The 24,977-nt window shown below is 41.5% G+C and overlaps 2 protein-coding genes across 2 annotated transcripts; one reads left to right on the forward strand and one right to left on the reverse strand.

Annotated features, from left to right (window-relative positions):
* Nucleotides 1–12,288: 12,288 nt before the first annotated feature.
* Nucleotides 12,289–14,613, reverse strand: LOC121776302 (serine/threonine-protein kinase STY13-like). The gene is made up of 7 exons (XM_042173474.1): nucleotides 14,499–14,613; nucleotides 13,880–14,141; nucleotides 13,672–13,790; nucleotides 13,390–13,595; nucleotides 13,136–13,310; nucleotides 12,775–12,909; nucleotides 12,289–12,662 (listed from the first exon to the last, which is right to left on the reverse strand). The coding sequence occupies exons 2-7, from the start codon at nucleotides 14,124–14,126 to the stop codon at nucleotides 12,456–12,458; spliced, it is 1,089 nt and encodes a 362-aa protein (XP_042029408.1). The 5' UTR covers nucleotides 14,127–14,141; nucleotides 14,499–14,613; the 3' UTR covers nucleotides 12,289–12,455.
* Nucleotides 14,614–18,607: 3,994 nt separating this feature from the next.
* On the forward strand, nucleotides 18,608–21,868 carry LOC121775800 (protein tesmin/TSO1-like CXC 2). Its single transcript, XM_042172866.1, has 10 exons — nucleotides 18,608–19,061; nucleotides 19,265–19,416; nucleotides 19,483–19,942; nucleotides 20,020–20,468; nucleotides 20,551–20,625; nucleotides 20,693–20,876; nucleotides 20,949–21,044; nucleotides 21,118–21,184; nucleotides 21,260–21,353; nucleotides 21,428–21,868. The coding sequence occupies exons 1-10, from the start codon at nucleotides 18,957–18,959 to the stop codon at nucleotides 21,705–21,707; spliced, it is 1,962 nt and encodes a 653-aa protein (XP_042028800.1). The 5' UTR covers nucleotides 18,608–18,956; the 3' UTR covers nucleotides 21,708–21,868.
* The last annotated feature ends 3,109 nt before the right edge of the window (nucleotides 21,869–24,977 follow it).

Below are 24,977 nucleotides of genomic sequence, written 5' to 3' on the forward strand. Positions count from 1 at the left end.
GCGGCACGGACATGCTCGATGTATCGAGCAGAGCCGTGCCGTTGGCAAGAGCACAGCGATGGACATGGGTGTGCCGTGCCAGCGGCACGGACGCCGTCCTTGCGGAAGAGCACCGCTGCGGATGCTCCTAGTTTTTAACTATTCCATCATCCAAAATACTCCTAGTAGAGTACTAAAAGAAATAGAGCTTTACTCTTAGAAGTGAACAACTGACGGGCTGCCCAGCAATTGATCATTCCAAAAGGTAAACTTACTTTGATTCTTGTCTAAGTGGGCTTTGAAATATTATTATGTTTCAGAACAAAATTTAAGAGGACTTTCAATTCGTAGTTTTGATTTGAGAGTATTTCAAATCAAATTTTGGATTTATTGTTTTGATTTGAGAGTAAACTCAAAATTTTGATTTGTAGTTTTGGTTAAATTCTTAATGTATTCCTGCACAATATATATCATGGGAAGAACAGAGAGTAGAAATCAATGGAACATCTTCAACAGTTGCTTAAAATTGCAATAAATGATTTGTTTTTTACACAATTTACCTTCTTTCTATTCGCAGCGATAAATCGCAGTAGAACCCTAATTTTTTTTATCTACATATGAATAAGATGAAGCATATTTAAAAAACTAAAGGCGTTAAAGTTATCTAGATGGAATGTACTAATTTGAACACTAATAAAACTTTTTGTATGATATAAATGAACATAAAACTTTTTGTATTTATTTGAAATACTAATGAAACATTTTGTATGTATAATATAATTACCCCTAGATTTTTCCCCAAAATTGTATTGATGCTAGGTGTCAATGAAGTGACGTCGTTTGATCTTCTTCTTCTCTCTTAAATTCAATTATAGTAGAAAAATATGAAAAGTGGGCACCGTTTCCCTCTGTATATTTTCAATGGCGAGAAGGAGCAGAATCCAAGCAGCAATATTTTAGTTTATGGACAAATATCAAATCTAAGTTAAATGGACAAATTCATGGACAAAAATTTTAGTTTATGAACTGATGATTGGCGAATTTTTGATGGTAATAAATGCAGGTAATAAATATAGATCACGACACAGAAAGTTACGTGGTTCGATTTACTGAGGTAAATCTACGTCCACGGGAAGAAAGGAGGGCAAATTTGTATTGCTTGATCTGGATTACAGCTTACAATACTGACTTGCTATATGAGATTCGATATCTAGAGAGCTTAACCCTTGTCTATCTGATCTAAGTTCTATTTATACATTTGAACCAAGATCATGGCTTGCAGGTTGACAACTGCTTCATACCACTAGATAGATCGTGGGTGTAGTGGAGGTCGTGGAGGTCCTGCATGGGTCCACTATCTCCTTGTTCGGTCGAATACTGAGACCGAACTGCTGAACTTTGCCGATCAGCTTTTGCCGATCTGAGAGTAGAGCTTGATTGGTTCTTTTGCCGATCTGAGAGTAGAGCTTGATTGGTTGGCTTTTACCGAGCTGTAGGCTGCGACCGAACTCTTTGGTTGTGCCGAACCGAACTGAACTCTTTGGTCGTGCCGAACTGATACTCTTTCTTGGGTTTTGGGCTAATGGGTCGTCACTGCTATTGGGCTCGCCATTAGGGTTTAGTTGTTTAGTTCGTACCCCATCACTACCCCCCCGAAAAGCGAAGTGAATCACTTCGGCATTTTGGATGAGTGTAAGGGGGAGGCTGACGTCAGGGGACGTGCCATGCGCGTGTCTGCATTAAATGCGATAGCAAATCCGGCCGTTGAATCCAGAAAAAGGGGGATTTGAAACGGCGCTACGGATTTGAAATGCCTCTGTGAATCTGATAAATATTACCATTTTCCATCATTGGAACACTTTTGCTATTGTTTCTTCTGCATTCTCTCTCTTTTGCGCAAAATTTCCTTCCGCTCCTTCAAGAATTTCTTCAGAACTTCTTCAGACTTTCAAAGAGTAAGAATCATGTCTTCTTCTTCTTCTTCTGAGTCAGGTAGCGGTAGGAAAGGGGGTAAGGGATCTTCTAGCCGGAAAGAGTCCGGGGAGAAGACCGTAGAATACTTTCACAGCATCTTGAGTAAGGACACTGTGATATCCCTACACGGAAAATATCTTCTTCCCGGGGGGAAGGTGGTGATTCCCGACGACGATCATAGGGCTAACTCGCCGCCGGAGGGTTATGCCACCGTTTACGAAGCCTGCTTAGAATGCGGGCTTCGTTTCCCTCTTCCCCCACCTTTTGTAGAGCTTCTTGATTTTTTCCAACTCCCTTTAGGTCAGGTGACTCCGAATTCTTGGAGGCACTTATCGGCCTTTGCTGCCGAACTGCTTAGGCTAGATAAGGATCTGTCTCTGAGGGCAATCCTTAATTTCTTCCAGTTTAAGAGGAAGGGATCTTGGTTTTACTTGATCCCTTTACAGCCCTTTAGAGCCTTTGTAAAACCAAATGGCCGAAATGGCAAAATCGTTTCTTTTTTTATAATAGGACTTCGGCTTCGGACTTTTCCTGGAGAGGGCCGAAGTCCGTTATTCCTCATCCTCGGGTAGAACCGTTGGACGAGCTCGAGGCCGAGCTCAATAAGATTCCCATGATTAGGAAGCAGTACTTGGAGTCTGAGCTCGTCAAGGGCGACTTCGTGTTCGACTCCTCGTCTTCGGACGACGAGACTGAGGGTGAGGATTTCTTTTTTATGCATTACTGCCTTGACGACGAAAACTAACCTTGTTTTCTTGCTTTTTGGCAGTGAACTTGCTAAACAAGCTCGGTCGCAAATCCTCCGAATCTAAGGAACCGGAGAGGCCGAAAACCACCAGCTCGGCGTCTGATGCCGAGAAGAATCCGAAGAGGCAAAAGACCTCTTCGGATCCAAAGAAGCCGGAGTCGACTTCGGCAAAGGGGAAGGCGAAGCTTCAGAAGCCCCCAAGAGCGCCAGAGAAAGACGTGGTCTTGGCGCCTCCTTCGGAACATATCTGTGAGCCCTTTTTATGGCCCACGGACTTCGCCGAGGTGAATTCTCTTCTTGATTTTCTGGCCTTGCTTTTTTCCTGTATTTTTTGTGGCCCCTCGGTTGACTTTTTCCTTTTTCCATTTTCAGAGGAACGATATGCTCAGCAAGCTCGTCGCAGTTGAACTCTCTAAAGCGTCCAGCGACTATGCTGAGATGCAGAGGAAGTTGACTGCTGCTCGTCACCAGGCCGAACAGGCTAGGGCAGACTTTGAGAAGGCAAGGGCTGCTAGGATCTCGGCTCAGGATGAGGCACAGCGGGCAAAAAACGAGCTCATTATCCAGAGAGAGCAGTCGAAACAGAGGGAGGCTGCTGCCGTGGTTGCCCAAGGGGAGGCTCTCCGTGCTTTCGCGGAGAAACTCTTTTTGAGCAATCAATTTTCGGCCTTTGTCGGTGATCTGCTGAAACTGATGACCGATAATGCTGAGCAGGGACCCGAAGTCGTCCTGCCGCTGTATGGCCGAGAAATTGCAGCTCGTCTCCAGAGTCTGCCGCTCCTTGACGAGCTCGCGTCTTCCTCGGTCCTGCTTTCTGCTGACCGAGTCCGTAATTGCCGAGCTGACCGGGACGAGAACATGGAGGCCATCTTTGCCTCCTTGGGACCTGTTTCACCCGCTCCAATTTTCCAAGGAGAGGGTGAGCAGGAAAACGAGGCCGGCAAGGAGACCGAGCAGCCGGATCGGCAGACCGGCGACGGGCAGGCCGAGCAGGAGGTGCAGCAGATCGGCTATGGGGGCGCCGAGCAGGCTGGGGGGAGTAGGGAGGCTGAGGCTGAAGCCGAGGTGGACAAGGAGGGAGAAGCTGAAACCCGGAGGGGAGCCGGAGATGAAACTGGCGGAGTATGATTTCGTCTCCCTTCTCTTAGTTTAGTTTCTTTCTTCCTTCTTGTAAAATGGCCTTGAAGCCCTCCTTGTGTAAAAAATTTTTTTTCTTATGAATGAAAAAATTTTCTTTCTACACTCGTGTCTTCGTATAGCTTTTCTTGATCTCTTTTACTCCTGTTGTGGTTTACTGCCTGCTCGGTAAGCTGAAATGCCGAACTGACCTAGCTGCTTTGTATTCTTTAACTCTAAGGAGCTGGAGGTACTTCACTGGAAGCGGCTATACTCTTCGGCTTTAAACGAAGCTGAGAAAAAAGCCAGAGGACCAGATGAAGTATGACGAACTCTTGGCTCGTTCAGTGGAGCTGGAGTCCGACAATAAGGACTTAGAGTCCATAAGGAAGGATCTGGAGGCCGAGCTGGATATTGTCGTCGCTGAGAGGACTGCATATGAGGATTTCATCTGCGGACGCGGGGGAATGAGCATATCTGAAGTTCAGAATCAAGTTGATGAACTGTGGGAGGAGCTTCATGTACTCCGGAGGAACAATGCGCTGGAGAGCTCGGCTTGCCAACAAGTTGTGAAATCATTGCGGCGCTGGGCTTCTCGGTACGACATCATTCTTTCCCGGCGTCCTTCAATCGAGAGATTCCTTAGGCATTTCCCGCCAACAGATGCTCACACTCCAGCTCAAACCTCTGATCCACTTGCTCAAAATCCTACTCCAAATCAGCAACGAACTCAGGAGCAACCGGAAACGTCAAGACGAGAACGGACTCAGGAGCAACCGGAAACGTCAAGACAAGGACGGACTGAAGTTCGTAGAGGAGCTGTGATTATGAGTGAGCAAGATCAACAAATGCTTCGTGAAGAGACTCTTCGCCGCCGAGGTGCCAGAACTTCCCGGACTCAGGGAAGAGGCGGTAGGTCGATCAGAGCATCTCGTCGACCTGCTTATTCTTCAGCTGCCCGGAACGCCCGAACTCGGCTTCACGAGGATTTTTTGAATAGGTGGCTCAACTTTAGCAACCGTGGACAGTAGAATAGTCCTTTGTAATAGCGTAACGCCTTCTCGTAGGGCAGCGGAGTTGTATGCCGAACAAGACTTAATATATGAAATTTTTTTCATTTCGCTTCTATCACTGCGTACTTACAGTTCAGCGATTTTATTTCGCTTCTATCACTGCGTACTTACAGTTCAGCGATTTTTTATTTCATTTATTGTACTCGTCCTCGGTCTTATGAAGTAAACTTCTTTGACCGGACTCGTCCTCGGTCTTATGAAGTAAACTTCTTTGACCGGACTCGTCTTTGGTCTTATGAAGTGAACTTCTTTGACCGGACTCGTCCTTGGTCTTATGAAGTAAACTTCTTTGACCGGACTTAGTCCTCGGTCTTATGAAATAAACTTCTTTGACCGGACTCGTCCTCGGTCTTATGAAGTAAACTTCTTTGACCGGACTCGTCTTTGGTCTTATGAAGTAAACTTCTTTGACCGGACTCGGTTTGTGTCCTAATTTGGCGAGTTTTATCGCTTGGATCGGACTTTCCCTTTGTTAACCGAAGTGGTCTTATGAAGTAAAATCTTCTTTGACCGGACTTGGTTTGTGTCCTAATTTGGCGAGTTTTATCGCTCGGATCGGACTTTCCCTTTGTCCTAATTTGGCGAGTTTTATCGCTCGGATCGGACTTTCCCTTTGTCCTAATTTGGCGAGTTTTATCGCTCGGATCGGACTTTCCCTTTGTCCTAATTTGGCGAGTTTTATCGCTCGGATCGGACTTTCCCTTTTTGCAGTTCGTTTCAGACGAACTGCTTGTTTCTTAAGCTGAATTGTGGAGTCTTGTATCTTCCTGAGAAGCTTGGACTCACAATTGTCTTTAATACATGTTCTAAAAAGGGGATCAGCCTTTAAAGAACAAGATACCTCAGTAACATTTGTAAGAGACGACACGCACATAGAGAGACAACGCACATAAAGACAAATAAAAAAGACGAAAAAGATTTTAAACTTTTATAAAACGACAAGCATGAAAAACAAGTAAAAAACAAAGAAAGCACATACCCCTAGGACCGAACTAGACACAAGACTGACTGACCGGACTGTCTCTTACAAATGGAACTTCTTGAGGTTGGAAATGTGCCATGTTCGGGGTACTTGTTCTCCTGACATGTGAGTCAATTTATAAGACCCTTTGCCGAGGACTTCTGACACCCGATATGGACCTTCCCATGTGGGTTCGAGTTTGCCCAGCTTTTCTGCTCGGCTTACTTCATTGTTTCTCAAGACGAGATCTCCCACTTGAAATTGCAGCTTTTTCACCCTTTGGTTATAATACCGGGCTACTTGCTCCTTGTACTTGGCTGCTTTTATGCAGGCCAATTCTCTTCTTTCTTCGGCAAGATCTAGTTCGGCTCTCAGTCCGTCCTCATTCAGTTCTGCTGAGAAATTAAGAGTTCGGGGACTGGGTATGCCGATCTCAACCGGAATCACGGCTTCAGTGCCGTACACCAGACTGTACGGAGTTTCACCGTTTGAGGTTTTTGGTGTAGTTCGGTAAGACCATAGGACTTGAGGAAGATTTTCTACCCATTGTCCTTTGGCTTGTTCTAACCGAGCTTTTAAACCTTTCACCAGAATACGGTTTGTTACTTCCGTTTGTCCGTTTGCTTGTGGGTGAGAGACCGAAGTGAACCGCTGTTGAATATTCAGCTCTTGGCACCAATTCTTGAATGTCTTGTCGGTGAACTGAGTCCCATTATCCGAAATAAGGATATGGGGTATGCCAAATCGGCAAACTATGTTCTTCCAGACAAAATCCAATGCCTTCGAGCTCGTTATCGTAGCTAATGGTTCAGCCTCCACCCACTTCGTGAAGTAATCCACGGCAATGATAAGGAATTTCATTTGCCGAGGAGCTTGTGGTAGTGGTCCTACTATGTCTATGCCCCATTGCATAAAAGGCCAAGGGCTTTGCATAGCACATAGATCGGTCTGCGGCATCCTTGGGATATTTGCATGGATTTGGCACTTCGTACATGTCTTGACGAGCTGCACTGCTTCTTGTACCAAAGTTGGCCAATAATATCCCCATCTCAGAACTTTTTTAGCTAAAGCTCTAGCTCCGATGTGGCTACCGCAAGATCCTTCATGAACTTCTCTAAGGATGTAGTCCGTCTCTTCTGGTCCTACACATCGCAATAACGGTTGAAGGTAGGACTTTCTGTATAGGACTCCTTCATGAAGTTCATACCGAAGTGCTCGGCATGTGATTTTCCGAGCTTCTCTCTTATCCTCGGGCAGTTGTCCTTGATCTAGATACTGTAAGATCGGCGTCATCCAGTTCGGCGAGCTGGTTACTGAATGTACCTCAGCTTCATCAATGCTTTGGTGTAGTAATTCCTCCACCTTTGAGCTCGGATATGAGGCCAACTTACTTAAAGTATCTGCTCGGCTGTTTTCCGCTCTGGGAATGCGGATTATCCGAAAATAAGAGAAACTTCGGCTAATGCTTTGCGCTTTGTCCAAGTATTTTTTCATCCTCTCATCTCGGGCTTCACTTGTACCCAGCATGTGATTCACTATGACTTGTGAATCACAATGGATTTTGAGAGATTTGACAAATAGACTTTGCGCTAATTGAAGTCCGGCAAGGAGGGCTTCGTATTCGGCTTCGTTATTAGTAGTTGGGAATAAGAACCGAAGTGAATAAGTTACCTCGTGTCCGTCGGGAGCGATAAGTAGAATACCAGCTCCACTTCCCATCTTATTCGAAGCTCCATCTACGAATCCACTCCAGCAGTCCGGCGGCTCTACTTCGGATTCCTGGGGCTGTGTTAGTTCGTCATTGGCAGGATTTTTCTGTTCGGCAATAACAGGGATTGCTTGATCGAACTTTGCCTCTGCAAGAAAATCTGCCAAGGCTTGTCCCTTGATGGCTTTCCGAGGTAGATATTCTATTGAGTGTTCTCCCAGCTCTATGGCCCACTTGGCAATTCTGCCTGATGCTTCAGGCTTAGTCAAAACTTGCCGAAGTGGAAGATCGGTTAAGACGCATACCTTGTGAGCATAGAAATATGGCCGCAGTCTCCTTGCTGCATTTACTAATGACAGAGCAATTTTTTCCAGAGGTTGATACCTTGTTTCTGGACCTCTTAATGCTCGGCTTGTAAAGTAGATGGGAAGCTGCTTTAGGCCTTCTTCTCGTACAAGCACCGCGCTAATGGTTTGATCTGATGCCGCTAAGTATAAGAATATCACTTCGGCATCTGTTGGAGCAGAGAGAATAGGAAGCTCGGCTAAATAACTTTTAAGCTCGTCAAAAGCCTTTTTCTGCTCGACTCCCCACTCAAACTTTGGTGCCTTCTTCAACACATTGAAGAACGGCATTTGCTTTTCGGCTGCTTGGGAAAGGAATCTATTCAGTGCGGCTAGACATCCAGTTAGCCTTTGCACATCATGTATGGACTTCGGCGTTGCCATGTTCTGAACAACTTGAACTTTTAGCGGATTTGCCTTGAGTCCTTCCTTTGAAACCCAACAACCTAGAAACTTTCCCGAATCTACCAAAAAGGTACATTTTTGGGGATTGAGTTTGAGGTTGGCTTTTCGGAGCACGTCAAGAGTGGACTTGAGATTGTCTTCGTACTCCGAAGTGCTTCTGCTTTTAACGACTATGTCGTCAACATACACTTCAACCTCTTTTCCGATTAGGTGCCGAAATAGCTTGTCAACCATCCTTTGATATGTGGCTCCGGCATTCTTTAAACCGAATGGCATCTTTTTGTAAGCAAAAATGCCGAAGTCAGTAATGAAAGCCGTTTTTGAAGCATCACTCTCATCCATTAAAACTTGGTGATATCCTTTGTATAAATCAAGAAAACAAAAAATTTCGAAGCCTATCAAAGCTTCTACTTTTTTATCTATGTTCGGAAGGGGATAGCAATCTTTAGGACAGTGCTTGTTTAGATCGGTAAAATCTATGCACATCCGCCATCCTCCCTCTTTTTTCTTGATCATCACAGGGTTGGCCACCCAAGAAGGATATTTCACTTCAAATAACACATCCGCTTTCAGTAATTGGCGGACTTCGTCATGGATGACTTGACTTCTTTCTGCCGCAAAGAGTCTTTGCTTCTGTTTTATAGGCCGGACTGAAGGATCAATATTTAACCGATGTGTAATTACCTCGGGGGGCACTCCGGTCATGTCCAACGGCGACCACGCAAAGACGTCTTTGTACTCTTTGAGGAGCTGGATGGTCTTTTCCCGGAGTAGAGGTGTTCCCGCGAAACCGATCTTCACCGTTCTGGATGGATCATCTTCATATAACCGAACTTCCATCGAGTTCGGCTCCGGTGTGACTTCGGTCATTTCGCCTGCCTCTGACTCCGGCTGCTGTGATTGCTATGCTTGATGGTGCCGATCTGATTGCTCGGCACTTTTAAGCGCAATCTGCAAACACTCTTTTGCTCTCTTTTGATCACCTCGGATGACCGCTATCCCTCCTTTAGTGGGGATCTTGATGGTGAGGTGATAAGTAGAGCAAATGGCCCGAACTGTGTTGAGCCAGTCTCTTCCCAGTATAATGTTGTACGGGGACCGAGCTTTTACCACAAAGAACTCGATCATCGTACTGGAGCTTGTAGGCGCTCTTCCCACCGTAATCGGAAGGCTGATAATACCTTCAGGGCGGGTGTCCTCCTGGGCGAAACTTTTCAGAGGAAGCGGAGCCGGACTGAGCCGAGCTGGATCCACTTCCAGTTTATCGAAACATTCTTTAAAAAGAATGCTAACTGACGCTCCTGTATCCACGAACACTCTGTGGATCAGTTTGTTTGCCACTCCGGCTTGAATGACAATGGCGTCTTGATGAGGAGAGATGGCCGGGACGGGATCGGCATCTGAAAATGTAATCACTTCGTCCTGCTTCAGCCTTTTATGCGTTGGCTCCTCTCGATTGAAGCCTCTGCGCTCTGACTTCAGGGACGATTTAGTCTTCCCGGCTGGGAGAGCGTCAATAGTCTGGATTACTCCATCATATTGCGGCTCGTCATCGTCTTCGGGATCCTGTTGCCTTTTCGGATCCTGAGGAGCGCAGTTCGCACCTCTCTGCTTCTTGTTCTTTTTCGGCTGCTTGCTTTGGTATTTTTTTAACGTCCCTGCTTTCACAAGAACATCAATACCTGCAGCCAAATGTCGGCACTCCTCGGTATCGTGACCGTGGTCTTGATGGAAGGAGCAATAATTATCCTGACTTCGGCGCGCGGCCGATTTCGTCATCCGCTTTGGCTTTTCGAACATATCGGAATGCAGTTCGAAAATTTCCGCTCTCGACTTGTTCAATGGTACGAACTGAGCGGGCGGTTTCTCAAGATCGAGACGTGGTCCCAATCTGCCTTGTACCGGTGCCCTTTGAATTCTTTCAAAAGGAGTTCGGCGAGGAAGCATCTGATCGCTATGATCGGGCTTCTTTTTGTCTCCTCTAGATGAGCTGTCTAAAGACCGTTTTCGACGGTCTGCCTCATCGGCACGAGAAAACTGGTCCGCAATGTCCCACATCTCTTGAGCTGTTTGCGGACTGCATTCAACGAGCTTCCTGTAGAGAGCTCTTGGCAGTATTCCATTTTGGAATGCCGAAATGACAAGTAGATCATTGAGATCATCTACTTGTAGGCATTCCTTGTGGAACCTCGTCATGAAGTCGCTAATTTTTTCATCGCGACCTTGACGAATAGAAAGCAGCTGAGCCGAAGTGATTCGGGCTTCCGCTTTCTGGAAGAATCTCCTATGAAAAGCATCCATTAGATCTCTGTAAGATCTAATGCTGCCTTGAGGGAGGCTATCAAACCACCTCCTTGCGTTCCCGATGAGCAGCTCGGGAAACAGCTTACACTGCACATGTGAACCTCATTGAGACCTTGGTTCGCCATATTATACTGATAGCGTCCCAAGAAATCATGAGGATCCACTAACCCGTCATAAGTGATTGACGGAGTTCGGTAATTCTGCGGTAACGGAGTTCGGGTGATATCATCCGAGAATGGAGTCTTCAGCGCTCCATACATGGCGAACCCGATATCTCTTCGGTATGGTGGAGATGGAGTTCTCCTGTGATTCCGGTAACGAGGAGGAAGAGGAACATGTCGGTGGTGAGGATTCTTTCTCCGGGGAGATGCGACACTACTGCGGTAGTGACTTTCATGTCTGGATGGAGAGGGAGAATCCGCCGTTTTCGTCTCCGGCTTTTGGCCTGTTTGCAGGAATGTTAAGAATTCATCCTGCTTCTCGGCCAAAAACAACTTGACAGCCTCGTTCAAATCGGGCTGCTGGGAAGACTCGGTGCGACGACTTCTGGAGTGGCTTGTTCCTTCACCGTGAGGACTGGAGACAGATTTCTCACGAGGCTGTTTTCCAGACCGACGGGCTGGACTAGCTTCCTCATGGTTATCACGGACGGAAGCACGGGTATTATGTGATCTGGTATGCATTTTTTTGGTGGAAGAGGATCAAAAACTCGCTTTTATCACAGATTTGGTTCTCTGGTTCCCACAGACGGCGCCAGTGATGATTGGCGAATTTTTGATGGTAATAAATGCAGGTAATAAATATAGATCACGACACAGAAAGTTACGTGGTTCGATTTACTGAGGTAAATCTACGTCCACGGGAAGAAAGGAGGGCAAATTTGTATTGCTTGATCTGGATTACAGCTTACAATACTGACTTGCTATATGAGATTCGATATCTAGAGAGCTTAACCCTTGTCTATCTGATCTAAGTTCTATTTATACATTTGAACCAAGATCGTGGCTTGCAGGTTGACAACTGCTTCATACCACTAGATAGATCGTGGGTGTAGTGGAGGTCGTGGAGGTCCTGCATGGGTCCACTATCTCCTTGTTCGGTCGAATACTGAGACCGAACTGCTGAACTTTGCCGATCAGCTTTTGCCGATCTGAGAGTAGAGCTTGATTGGTTCTTTTGCCGATCTGAGAGTAGAGCTTGATTGGTTGGCTTTTACCGAGCTGTAGGCTGCGACCGAACTCTTTGGTTGTGCCGAACCGAACTGAACTCTTTGGTCGTGCCGAACTGATACTCTTTCTTGGGTTTTGGGCTAATGGGCCGTCACTGCTATTGGGCTCGCCATTAGGGTTTAGTTGTTTAGTTCGTACCCCATCATGAACAAATATCAAATCCAAGTAGCTAAATGGATAAAATAGTAAAAATCGGGAATGAATTTAAGATTTACGATTTTTTTTACTAAAAATATAATTTTATAAATCTAGATACTAAAAGGTGCAAATCTTATTTTGTGGATGCTCTTATATCACACATGCATATTGGTTCCCTACACCCCCTCTATTATTTCAAACATAAAATAAGTTCAGACGCAAAATATGACAAATTAAATTCTTCTCTATTTTGATATGACTAGATTGCAATTAACAATAGGTAGACTTGAAAAGCTGAGTCACAAAATTTCCCACTTCGAAAGTCTGGAAACATTATATTTACTAATAAGACACTAAAGTAAGAACAAAATGAGCAATCCTCGTCCAAAGAAAAAAGGCCAAGAAATAAATTACTCTAAAATTGGATATCTCTTGACAACAAATGTTTTGAAATAACTCAAATAAGTTAGAGCATTTTACGGACCCCTACTCGGGGCAAAGCAAAAACAGCCCGTCAACTGACCCTCCGGTATCATGCCGCCGCCTCTAGTGGTGTCGATTGACTCGAGCAGCCTCACAACCTCGTCCATCTCCGGCCTTTTGTTCGGATTCGCATCCCAACACCGTTTCATAATGCTAGCAAGAGAGCTGGGGCAACAACGGGGTATGTCCGGCCGTAGATTCTACCAAATGTTAGATTACATTAATTAAACATTAGACTAACAATCATATGTAGATTATATTGTAACTTAACATAAAAAAAATAAAAAAATAAAAATTGGCAAAAAAGTTTACCTGGTTAACAACAGCTGAAGTCATATCGGCAAAGCTAATATCGGGATAAGGCAGATCACAACAATATATTTGCCATACGCAAACTCCAAAGCTGTAAACATCGCATTTCCGGTTATAAGGCTTCCCTTCGAGTACCTAAATCGATCATACCAATTTGTTATAAATATTGCAATAAAGGATATTGATCTTACCTAGTATAACTTTTAGAGAAATAGTACCATAGATGATACCAATTTGTTCCAAATATTGCAATAAAGGGTTTTGATTTGCATATAACTTCTAGAAATACCATAGATGATACCAATTTGTCATAAATATTGCAATAAAGGATATTGATTAACATTAAGTATTAGAGAAATACCTCTGGGGCCATGTAGCCTAGGGTTCCGGTTGTACCGGTCATTTCGCATGGATTACTAGCCTCAACACGAGCGACTCCAAAATCAGCGATTTTCAGTTTTCTTTCCGAGTCCATAAGCATGTTTTCTGCTTTGACATCACGGTGTACAATTTTTTGCGAGTGAAGATAGCTCAGCCTACAACAAACATAACATCATCGAAAGGGAAAACGTCTCACAAAATAGAACTATAAGTTATGTTATGTCGAAGATTAACCCCTTAGCCAGGTCCAGAGCAAGCTGGATCACAACTTTAAACGGTAGCTTCTTTATTCTATTTTGGAATAAATAGTGCTTCAACGTGCCACCCGACAGATACTCTACCACAACACAACATGACAATGGCGGAACGTTTGTGTAGCGGTCCGATGAGTCTTTCACGGGAATTTTCAGCTGTGGCAACCCCATCGACGCGCCAACAAACTATAATAAAGAATAATATGTTATGATGAATAATCTTTCACAAAGAAGCATTGGAAAAAAAAAGTTATATACGTACATCTGTGATGTTTGGATGGCTGAGCTTGTGCCAAACCGCAACCTCCTTTCTGAATAAGGATCGAATCTCGGCTGCTTCAGCAGCTGTTCTTGTGCCATCCTCCCAATCCAACAACTTAACTGCACAAGAAAGATGCCAAAATGTTAAATTTTTTTTATGTCAGATGTGTTTAATTACATGTTGTGTCGTAGAAGATTGAAGAAAGTACCTGCGACGTCCTGGCCATCATAAGTGGCGCGGTAAATTGTGCCGTAGCTTCCCTGAGCTATGAGTTTGACAAGTTCTAACTTAGTAGGATCGATCTCCCACGGCTCTCTTGTTTTCTTCTGCGTTTCGAAATTCTTAGACCATACTTTGTTCAATTGCAAATCTAAGCTCTTGAGATCGATCTTGTCAGCACGAAAAATCATACTGTTTCGATTTCCCTTTAATTCCTTGCTCGTGCTCGGATCCATGTCAACAATTTTTAACTAGAACAACCAAACCAATATATAATCAATATACAAAATCAAACATGTCTTTTATTCTCCTAGCAAAAACATAAATTCTAATCCAAATAGGAATAGGTAAAACGGTTTGTAAATCATAAGATTCATATAAAAGAGAGAATTAAAAGGACATTTTGACTTTGAAAAATATTGTTCTTAACAAAGATGATAAGTAAACCCTAATTTTTTGTAATCGCTAAAATTCATATGAAAAAAAAAAGATGACAAGAACTATGTCACATATCCGTATACTTAATAGCAATAAATGCAGGCATATGTTATAAACGAAGCAAATAAAAGTATTAGTAAAAAAAGCGAATAAATGTGAAGAATACGTACATGGGAGGAGCAAAGAGCAAAGAAGAGTTTGATAGAGTTTTTGGGAAGAAGAATTGAGGGTTAGAGGAGAAAGGAGGTTTTATAGAGTTTTTGGATGGATAGAGTGCGAGTCCTATGGAGATCAGGTTTATTCTGTTATTTTAGATATAGAGATATAAAAACATAGAGAGATTTTATTTGTAACTAAAAATAAAGAAGATAGATAGTGAGAGATAGATCGGGTCTTTAGCCTGATTAATCTAGGTTTTACATATATAGAGAGAGATATAGTCTTTACTTTTGCCTAACAAGATCCAGGGTTAATTTAATATATAAAATTAATTAATTATTCTAAAGATGTATACTAATATTTGATTTCAGATTACAAGATATGGTTAGTTCAATCATAGTTATCCACTATAATTCGATTAGATTTAGTGTGCATGCTTATCTTCCAATTAAATTTGGTTTTGTATTAGAGGAAGGAGACAAATTTGGTTATGTTATTGCAAAGAAACATTCGATCTTGCCAATTTAGAGAACCAAACAAGTAGAAGTGGACAGTGACGGAACCAGAAATTTAAAGAAGAGGGTTGTCAGCGCTGCACTGTCTAATTACTTTTCAGCACCGGCTTTTTTAAATTTATGTTCTATCAGTGCGGTTCACTATAAATTATACTCCATAGAACAAATCACATATAAAAATAAGTCTCACATACCACTATATTTTTTCACGTGATGAACTCGAGCATGACTCGTAAATCCTAATGCCTGATTATGGAGGGAGTAATTAGTACTCCTATAGACTAAATAATTTATACTCCTCATAATCCATAGAAATCTTTTGGATGATATGCATCTAACTACTTAGATTTTCCATATTCATATTTCCACTTTTATTTTTACAATTTATCTTTAGGCTCTAGATATATTTGATAAAATAACATAACTCTGAATGAGTTTTCATTAGAATATAACATGAACCCATGTAAGAAGCAATGAAAAAAGTAGCAATAGTTGAATGGGATATCAAACCAAACTCGTCTATAAATAATACTAGTAATTAATTTTTATTACAATAAATATTCGACTATACTTTTGTTGTAGGAGTATAAAAGAACAAATAATGGATATAGGATCCAACAAATTCGAGTCTTCAAAAATGTCGACCACAACTGCACAAGCATTTTTATCCTACAAATTTGGCCTGAATCCTAAAATTAATTCCGAGAGTGTGGAGTTTTGTGTGACAAACTATGAAATGGTCTTAATTTGAATCCAAGATTATACCATATCCAATGACAGACTTCTAATTACAAATACCATCAAATTTAATTTAAAATATGTTATTCAATTTTTTTTTATCAGAATCTTAACTTCCACCAATTAAGTTGCACTATGATAATTTTTCCGGACGTCTAATATATTCTGGAAGTCAAGATCCTATTACAACGAGGAATAGTGTGGAATTTCACAAACCCAAAATGATATTCCTAAACAATAGAATTAGAGAATAGGATGCGACAAAATTTTGGGGTGATTGTATTTATTATTAGTAGTATTATACAAAACCCCAAAAAATATAGTATTGTCTCCACTTCCACGTTAGACAAAAGGCTCATTTTCCTAGCCATGTCACACACTTAAAAATTATAGGATAAAATTTATCGGAGTTTGAGATTGATAATTCGAATATTTATGTATTTAGTCAACTAATATGTATTTAATACTAAGTAATTTGCACTTGAATTAACATAAAGGTCGTGGTCCATGAAGACAATTTCCAGTTCTAGATCAGATCAATGATATCATGATTAAAGTGATGTTTGTTGGCAGTGGAAATAATTCAATAGTAATATTTCAACTTTAATGGGCACCATATGATTTCTCTTTTGTGACTTTGGTATTATTTATCAACTTTGATTAACCTTTTTTCCCTGACTTTACTTACTTTTCCTTTTGTATTTCTTTAGCCAATATCAAGAGAGCATCACTTCTTTAATATAATATGAAATAGTCTTTTTTTGTATTTACTTGATTTTATAATGATTTTTAGTTATTTTTATAATTTGGAAAATCAGAATATATGGTCATGCAATAGTTGTAAGTTTGTAACAAATAAAATGGATTATCCTTCAAATTGAAAATAATTATAACCTGAAAAACATAGTTGGTATTTACCACTTTTGTTTACTTTTATTCATTCAGTGGGCAAGAAATTAATATGAAGGTCAGAAATGCAATTGTACTAAATTCAATTTATTATCTAACTCGTCTGCTACGAACTGAATTCCAAACCAATGCTTTAAATGAAATAACAAACATTAAAAAAATATGTCAAAGAAATGATCAAGAATTTATGACTAAAAATTTACAACAAGATAACTATTCTTGGTTAATTAGTTATATAAATACGTCAAAATACGCTTTTGATATTGGGGCACGTTCCTTTATTTAAAAGGTAAAATAATCATATTATTAAGTAATTATTTTCCAATAAAGTGCAGATTAAAAATACTATTCCCTCCGTCCCATTAAATATGCAACATTTGCTTTTCGGTACGAGATTTTATGTAGTGTTGTTTTGTGAGTTAATGAAGAGAGAATAAAGTAAGAGAGAAGAAAAAGTAGAGAGAGTATTATTTTCATTTTTAGAAACGTTTTATTTTTAATGGAACAGACCAAAAAGGAAAACGTTTCATTTCTAATGGGACAGAGGGAGTACTATTCTTAAAAAAATTCGCCTAACGTGGTAACTCAAAAAATTGTACATAAAAAATTGCTGACACTGTCATTTCCTGAAAAATGAGTAGAAAAAATTCATTTGTCGACCAATTTTGGAAACATAAATGTGACAACATAATAATAATGGCGAATGTAACTATAAATATAAATTTCACGAGATGTATGTTGTGGCGATTGAAGAATTTCTCAGAAGTTAGATAATTAGGTGCGGGCGGGACCATGGTTAGTGATCTTGGTGTGGTTTCATAATGAGGACACTTTCCACACGGCGCGCCAAACATTTAATTCCCTTCTACTTTTTTGGCATGTTTTATAATTCAGTTGATATTAATTCCACTAATTATTAATTTATTAGTGATCTTGGTGTGGTTACATAATGAGGACACTTTCTTTTTTATCCTTTACTTATTTTATATAATTACCGGATAATGGTTATGATTTACTCCCTCTTCATGCTCTACTTGCCACTTGCCTTTTGGTATTGTTTGAGGCCACACATCCTTAAAATTAATAAGCATTGGGTTAATTTTAAGTGTGTGTTAAAATTATTGGTAAAATATAAGTACTAGTTCATTTTGCTACTTTAAGAGTAGAGTATATTTACTTTTTTTTATTGTTCTTTGCTTCTCCTTCAATCTAACTTTTCCTTTCTTTTGTATTTGTTTTCCACGATAGCTATTTTTGAATTAAAACAACCAAGCCTAGGGTAATTTACTATAATTCCTTGGCCGTCATGAAAGGCCGTAAAGAAGATTAAATCATTAAAGAAAAAAGAAAGAAGAAAGAAAAGATTGGGTTTGCAAAAATAATTCGTAGAATCATGATAAATAATGCACTCACATTAAATCATAACCGTGTCATCAAAACTTAGTAAGTACCCACTTAATGAAATTAGTAAGACATTTTCTCTTCAGCTAATTAAAATAAAACCACAACAATTGTTACACTGAATAATAAAATGTGTTAGCTAATATTAATTGGCAATACGAATACAAAAGTAACATTTTATAATTATCCCAATAAAGCTATCAATATTTGGACCGTACTAATTAATAGATTCTTGCATGTAAGAAATATAGTTATAAATAAAGAATTTTAGATCTGCAAAAAAGAATTGTAATAAAAGAAAAAAATGTTTGTAACGAATATATTTTGCATGTAACAGATTCTGACTGAAATAGTATTTTAACTAGTAGTTAATCCAATGATTGAGCACTAATGACTTTCTTAAATGAAAATTATTCGCAATTAACAATAATAATATACAACCAAAAGCAATTCGTTCAATTTCGTAACTGAAAATTGAAATCAGTTAAAAATATTACCCCTAGAAATGAAATTCTCTAGAAAACGTTGAATAATTCTTAAGAAAATGAAGATAATAAATACACATGTACAGTATATATATTTGCCATTAAATTAATTTCTTCAGCGTTATTTACGTTACTCTTCAGTTTTCCCTCCCAACAAAAGCCTTTTTTGGCATAGTTTGCTGTGCATATATAACTGTGTGTAGTGTGTGTGTGTGTTTTTTCTTCTTCTTTTATCTTTGTTTTCTTGAGAAAAATCCCTTGTTTATTTTCTTTTCTGTTTCCCGCTCCTTTCTCGAATCTCAGCATCTTTCGTTTGACTCCTTTGTTTCTTACAAAGCAAACAAAAACAAAAGAATAGTGTGTGTGTGTGTGTGTGTTGTTGTCTGATTCAGACAGGAAATGCAAGCATAGATTAAAGGATATGATGGAAGAGGGGTGCAAGAATTCCATAGGAGAGGGAGAGATCATGGAAACTCCCGAGAGAAGCAAGAACAGCCGAATCGCCTCTTCCATTGCCAAATTTGAGGTTTAATCAAGTCTTATTATGTTAACATTTTGTGAATTTCTATTGTATTGCTTCTGAATTGGTAAATTGATTAAGAACTAGCAATTGATCCACCTTGCTTCCTGTGAAAAATGAGTAGTTATCATTTCAATTTTATTCAAATAATTTATGAATGTGCTTAGCAATGCTGATGAATTAATGATTTTTCTGTAATTGATGTTCAGGACTCCCCTGTGTTTAACTTTCTGAACAATCTTTCCCCAATCAAGCCGGTGCACTTCTCTCAGACGATAAATCCGCTTAGCTTCGCTTCCCTTCCATCCGTTTTCAGTTCACCGCAGCTTGCTTCCCTCAGGGAATCTAGGCTTCTTCGCAGGTAACATTTCCATTTGTTGCAACATTTTCAACTTTATGTTTTATGTTGTTCTGTTCCTGTGTGCAGGCATAGTCTCTCAGATCCATCAAAACCCGAGTTCTCCTCTGATCCAAGCACGCGAGCCTCTGTTAACTTGGACGAACAGAGGGAAAATCTCGATCCAAATTTCAAAAACGATGGTGAGCCATCAAGGCTTGCAAATTGTGAGTCCAGCATTGAGAAATCGAACGAGGATGTGTTGGGCACTTGTGCAGCCCTCGTGGAAGGCCAGAGGAGCGTAAACATGAGTGAGGCGAACGTGGATGTGTTAGGCAATGCCAATGTAAACAGTTGGGACAGTTTGATCAATGATGCATCCAATCTATTAGCCTTTGAATCACCGAACGCAGAGGCTTACAACAAGCCCGTTGATCCTGCAACGGCTTTCTATAGGAGCATTAGAAATGCCATTCAGAACGTTTGTGGTGAACGAGGAAACGCAGCTGAAGACATGCCTTGCCAGCCTGATGGAGAAATCGAAAATGAGGTAAAAATTGCAAATTGGTGTGTTTTTTCATCCAATTCTTCACAATGTAATGTAACTTCATTTCCCTGTATTTACAGAATCTTTCTGGTATATGTCGTGGCATGAGAAGGCGCTGTCTCGTCTATGAGATGGCAGGAGGCCGTAGGAAGCGTGTGGAGGACGGATCAGCCGATACGCCTCTTCTGCTAACGACTAGTGGCAGTGCTTCATCGGACAAGCAAACAGCTAGGACTAATACAGAAAATGATTGCTATCGTATCTTGCCAGGGATCGGCTTGCATTTGAATGCTCTGGCAGCGACTCCCAAGGACTTTAAAATTTTCAATCACGAGTCTTCAGCCTCTGGTAGATTATTGATCGGACCAAGCTCATCTGCCAATTTTCGCCAAGACTTGTTAAGAAACTACTCGTTGGAAAGAGAAAACGACGCATTGGAAAATGACGGCTTTGTCATGGAAGATCATAGCTGGGAATCTGGACATGTCGCGAATGAAGATATCAATCCGAGTAGTCCAAAGAAAAGGAGGTACGTACGTGAACGTGAGTCATACGAACATACAGTTTTAATAGCACTTTTGATCTAAAATTGCTTGAATTTGATTGTTTAGGCGTAGGTCAGAGCAAGGGGGAGACGGTGAATCTTGTAAGCGATGCAACTGCAAAAAGTCGAAGTGCTTGAAACTGTAAGTTCGAAAAGCCTAAAATGGCAATGGTGAATATGTGTAGCTAATGGTGTAGTGTGGAATGCAGCTACTGTGAGTGCTTTGCTGCTGGTGTCTACTGTGTGGAGCCGTGCGCGTGTATAGACTGCTTCAACAAGCCAATCCACGAAGACGTTGTCCTTGCCACTCGCAAGCAGATTGAATCGAGAAATCCTCTTGCATTTGCTCCCAAAGTGATCAGGACCTCTGATTCTCCATCAGAGATAGGAGGGGTATGATATGAACCTTCAACACTCGTCGTATGCACGTGTTAAAACTGAATTTGTTTGCTACGTCTCGTGCAGGATGACCTCACCAACACCCCTGCTTCATCGCGCCACAAAAGAGGATGCAACTGCAAGAAATCCGGATGCCTCAAGAAATACTGTGAATGCTACCAAGTATGTATGTAGTTTTCTTTTCTTTTCTTTACTTCGTGTCGTTGGCTGACAGTGGATCTTTTGCCTCTTCAAGGGAGGCGTAGGATGCTCCATAAACTGCAGATGCGAAGGTTGTAAAAACGCGTTTGGGAGAAAAGACGGTGAGCATAAACACACTCTCCTCTCCACATTTGCTCTTTTTTCTTGGCTAATTAACTTGATTTTCGATACACAAGGCTCGTGTGCATCAGCAGCGGAGCATGAGCACGAAGAAGATGAAACGGATAGCATAAGCCTCTACAATGCTCGAATCCACGATGATCTTGATAGGTATGCAGGCTTCACAGATTTCCTTGAGTTGTGGTCGAATTGAATGATAAACATTCAGTTTTTTGATCTTGCAGTCAACAGTCACACCGGTCGTTCTCAAAGAAGAGGCCACCTCGGGCCCCTTTTCCTCCCATCGGCTCGTATGCATTTCCACCGCCAACTAATATGAGACCGCGTTGTGAAGAGGAAGACGAGATGCCACATTTTCTCGTTGGAGGAGGGTCTCCGATCAAGACATCCTCGCCTAACAAGAAAAGAGTTTCTCCACCTCAGACACTGCCCGGTCTGAGGAGCAGCCGGAAGTTGATACTTCAGTCCATCCCGTCGTTCCCTTCCCTCGCACCGAGCCAGTGAGACGAGCTCTCTTCGTCTGCTGTGGCAGCTTCTATTGTATAACTCTTTTATAAATCCACTAGTTAAAATATTAAAGTCATATTGCTCATTGGTATGTCAGGACTAGGGAATTTAATTTTTATACGAACGCAGTTGGGACGAAGGGAATACTTTTTCGTTCATATTTTGTTCCATATAACCTTACATGGTAAATATTGCATCTAAGATAACAAGATAAATCTAATTCCAGAGTATCATTTTACTTGTTCTTGAATGATTCTTGTGATTTCTAACATTAAATAGGTACATATATATCGCTAATTGGGATCTTAAAAACAAAATAAATTTACTTTTAGAGTATCATTTTGACTTATTCTTGATTGATTCTTGTGATATTTTCTCCAAAATAAAAGATTGTACGTTCATTAGGCCATCCACAACGCTGTTCCTATACCGTTCCTATACCGTTCCTTAAACCACTATTTGAGGGCCCCACTGTACTTTTTTACTCCATTCCTTAACTAAGGAACGGAACCTGCAACCCTTCGTTCCTTAACCGTTCCTTAAATTACTATTCATTCAATTTCATTTTTTTTTATTTTCAACCCAATTCAATTTAAATAAACACACTTTATTAAAAAACAAACACACTTTATTAAAAAACACCCAACATTAAAAAAAATTACAACTTAAACTTAAAAAAATAAAAAGCACACAATTAAAATCCTAAAAAAATAAAAAGCACACAATTAAAATCCTAAAAAAATAAAAGCACACAATTTTAATAATTTCATCCGCCAAATTTGCCCAAATGTGCTCAATTAGATCATGTTGGAGTTGGGTGTGGGCACTAGAGTCGCGTGTCCTTGCACGAATAGATAACCGTTCTTGTATAGACGGATGCGCTCCACTTCGAGGCGGACTACTTGCGGTTGAGCTTCCGGGGGATTCGTCGTCGAACCAATTTCCCGCCTCGGGTCCTTCGTCTTGGACAATCATGTTGTGCAAGATTATGCACGTATACATGATGTCGACCATGTTTTCCATGAACCACGTACAAGCCGGGGCTTTGATGATGTTGAAGCGCGCTTGGAGAACCCCGAACGCCCTCTCCACATCCTTGCGAGCAGCCTCCTGCTTCTGCGCAAAAAGAGCCTGCTTTGGGTTCGCAGACCCACTGCACGTCTTCACGAAGGTAGGCCACTTCGGGTAGATGCCATCGGCGAGATAGTACCCCATTTTATAAAGCCGATTGTTGGCGACGAAGTTGATGGCCGACGCTTTACCATCCAAAACTTCGGTCAAGAGGTCGGACTGGTGGAGCACGTTTACGTCGTTGTTCGACCCGGGGACCCCGAAGTACGCGTGCCAGATCCAAAGGCGGTAGTCGGCAACGGCCTCAAGTATAACGGTTGGGCCTTTGTGGCCGCTCGTGTAGGACCCCTTCCACGCCACCAGGCAATTCTTCCATTGCCAGTGCATGCAATCGACGCTGCCGAGCATCCCGGGGAATCCGTGCACTGTTTCGTGAAGGTCGAGCAGGAACTGACAATCGGTCGTGCTTGGCCTCCGGAGAAATTCGTCGGTGAAGACTGCCCGGACGCCTTTGCAGAATTTGAGCAAGCACATTCGCCCAGTGCAGTCTCCGATGTGGAGGTATTCGTCGAACATGTCGGCCGTTTTTCCAGTGGCAAGCTGGCGGATTGCTGCAGTACATTTCTACAGCGTCGTGTGGCTGGGACGGCCGACCGCGTCGTACCCTTCCTGGAAGAACTCTTCCCGGGCTGCCAAAGTATTCGCGATGTGGAGAAATAAAGGTTTCCCCATGCGGAAACGGCGACGGAAGTACGTATCTCCCCAAACCGGGTTATCGCAGAAGTAGTCGCGTACTAACCTTGCAGCGGCTTCCTCCCGGTTACGATGGATGTACGTACGGGAGCGTCGTTGGGGCGGCGCGGCTTCTTCGGCCTCCCGTCGTCGATCTTCTTCAAGTGATTGTTGCAATATTTGACGCATTTGTTCAAAATGATCCATTAGTTTGATTAAATTTGAGAGAAGGAAACGAGAGTTGACTTGAGATGAAAATTGGGGTGGAAATAGAGAGGAATAGATGTGTCTTTGTGATTGAAATGAGTATGAAATAGGAGTATTTATAGAGTAAATAAATAAAAAATAAAAAAATATATAAAACGGATATAAAAAACGGTCACATTACCGTTGCAAAAATTTTTTTTTTATTAAATTCGTATTTTTAAAAAAAAAATTGAATTATTGCGTCACCGGGACGAAGCCCACTCGCGGCGCAGCGAGTGGGCTTCACGCGTCGAATGGGAGGCCGCCACGTCACCTAGGCGCGTGGCGGAACGTTTCGTTCCGCGTTCCTCCGGAACGGAACGCGGCACGGCATAGGAACGGGGGCGGCACGGAATGGCGACGGAACGTAGGCTGCAACGCGTGCCGCCGCGGAACCGTTCCGCCGGAACGGCATAGGAACCGCAACGGCACAGCGTTGCGGGTGCCCTTACATCCTATATAATGCGAGACAAAAACACGCACTTCAAAAAAAACATAATTTGGCAAAAATGTGGAGATTTGAAATTATAATGTTGGCAATGGTTCTGCAATCATTCCTATATGGAGGAATAGCTTACATTACAATAATCGGAAAATGATAGTAGTCGGAGAGTCAAAGCTTGTGATCGGAGAGCTTCCAAAGGGAGTGTTGATTCCTCCATCAACCCCTAATAAAAGATGCAACTTCTTCTGCCCGCCGCACCGCCGCCTTGACACCACCGGAGACTCAAAGCTTGTGATTGGGCACTTTCCGATTCCTCCATCATAAGTACTATGTTAGTTATAGTAGTATGTTTTTTTTTATTGTAGTAGAGTATTAGTTATGAATGAAGTTCTAGCATTTAATAAAGAAAATCTTGGTATACATATGTGAGTTAAGTAATTTATTATACATATACATACTGCATAATTTTATCTGTGTGTGCGCATGGTTATCTACATCAATTCAAAGAAATAAAATTAGCTATCTTTACCACAAAAAAAAAAGCTATGCACAGTGGCGGACGCAGGATTTTGTCAATCGGTTGACATTCTATGTTGACGTTATTTGTTATTTGTTGATATCAAATCTTGAAATCTAACGATCCAGATCGTAATTTAGAGTCCGTACAACTGAACATATAATAATTTCCATTGCATTGATATGATGCACTAGGTCAATGTACATATTGACCTAAGTTTAATTTATATAATTAATCAAAACCCCACCTAACACCA

Source organism: Salvia splendens, chromosome 18 (genome assembly GCF_004379255.2).
Source record: "Salvia splendens isolate huo1 chromosome 18, SspV2, whole genome shotgun sequence".
NCBI classification, from domain to species: Eukaryota; Viridiplantae; Streptophyta; class Magnoliopsida; order Lamiales; family Lamiaceae; genus Salvia; species Salvia splendens.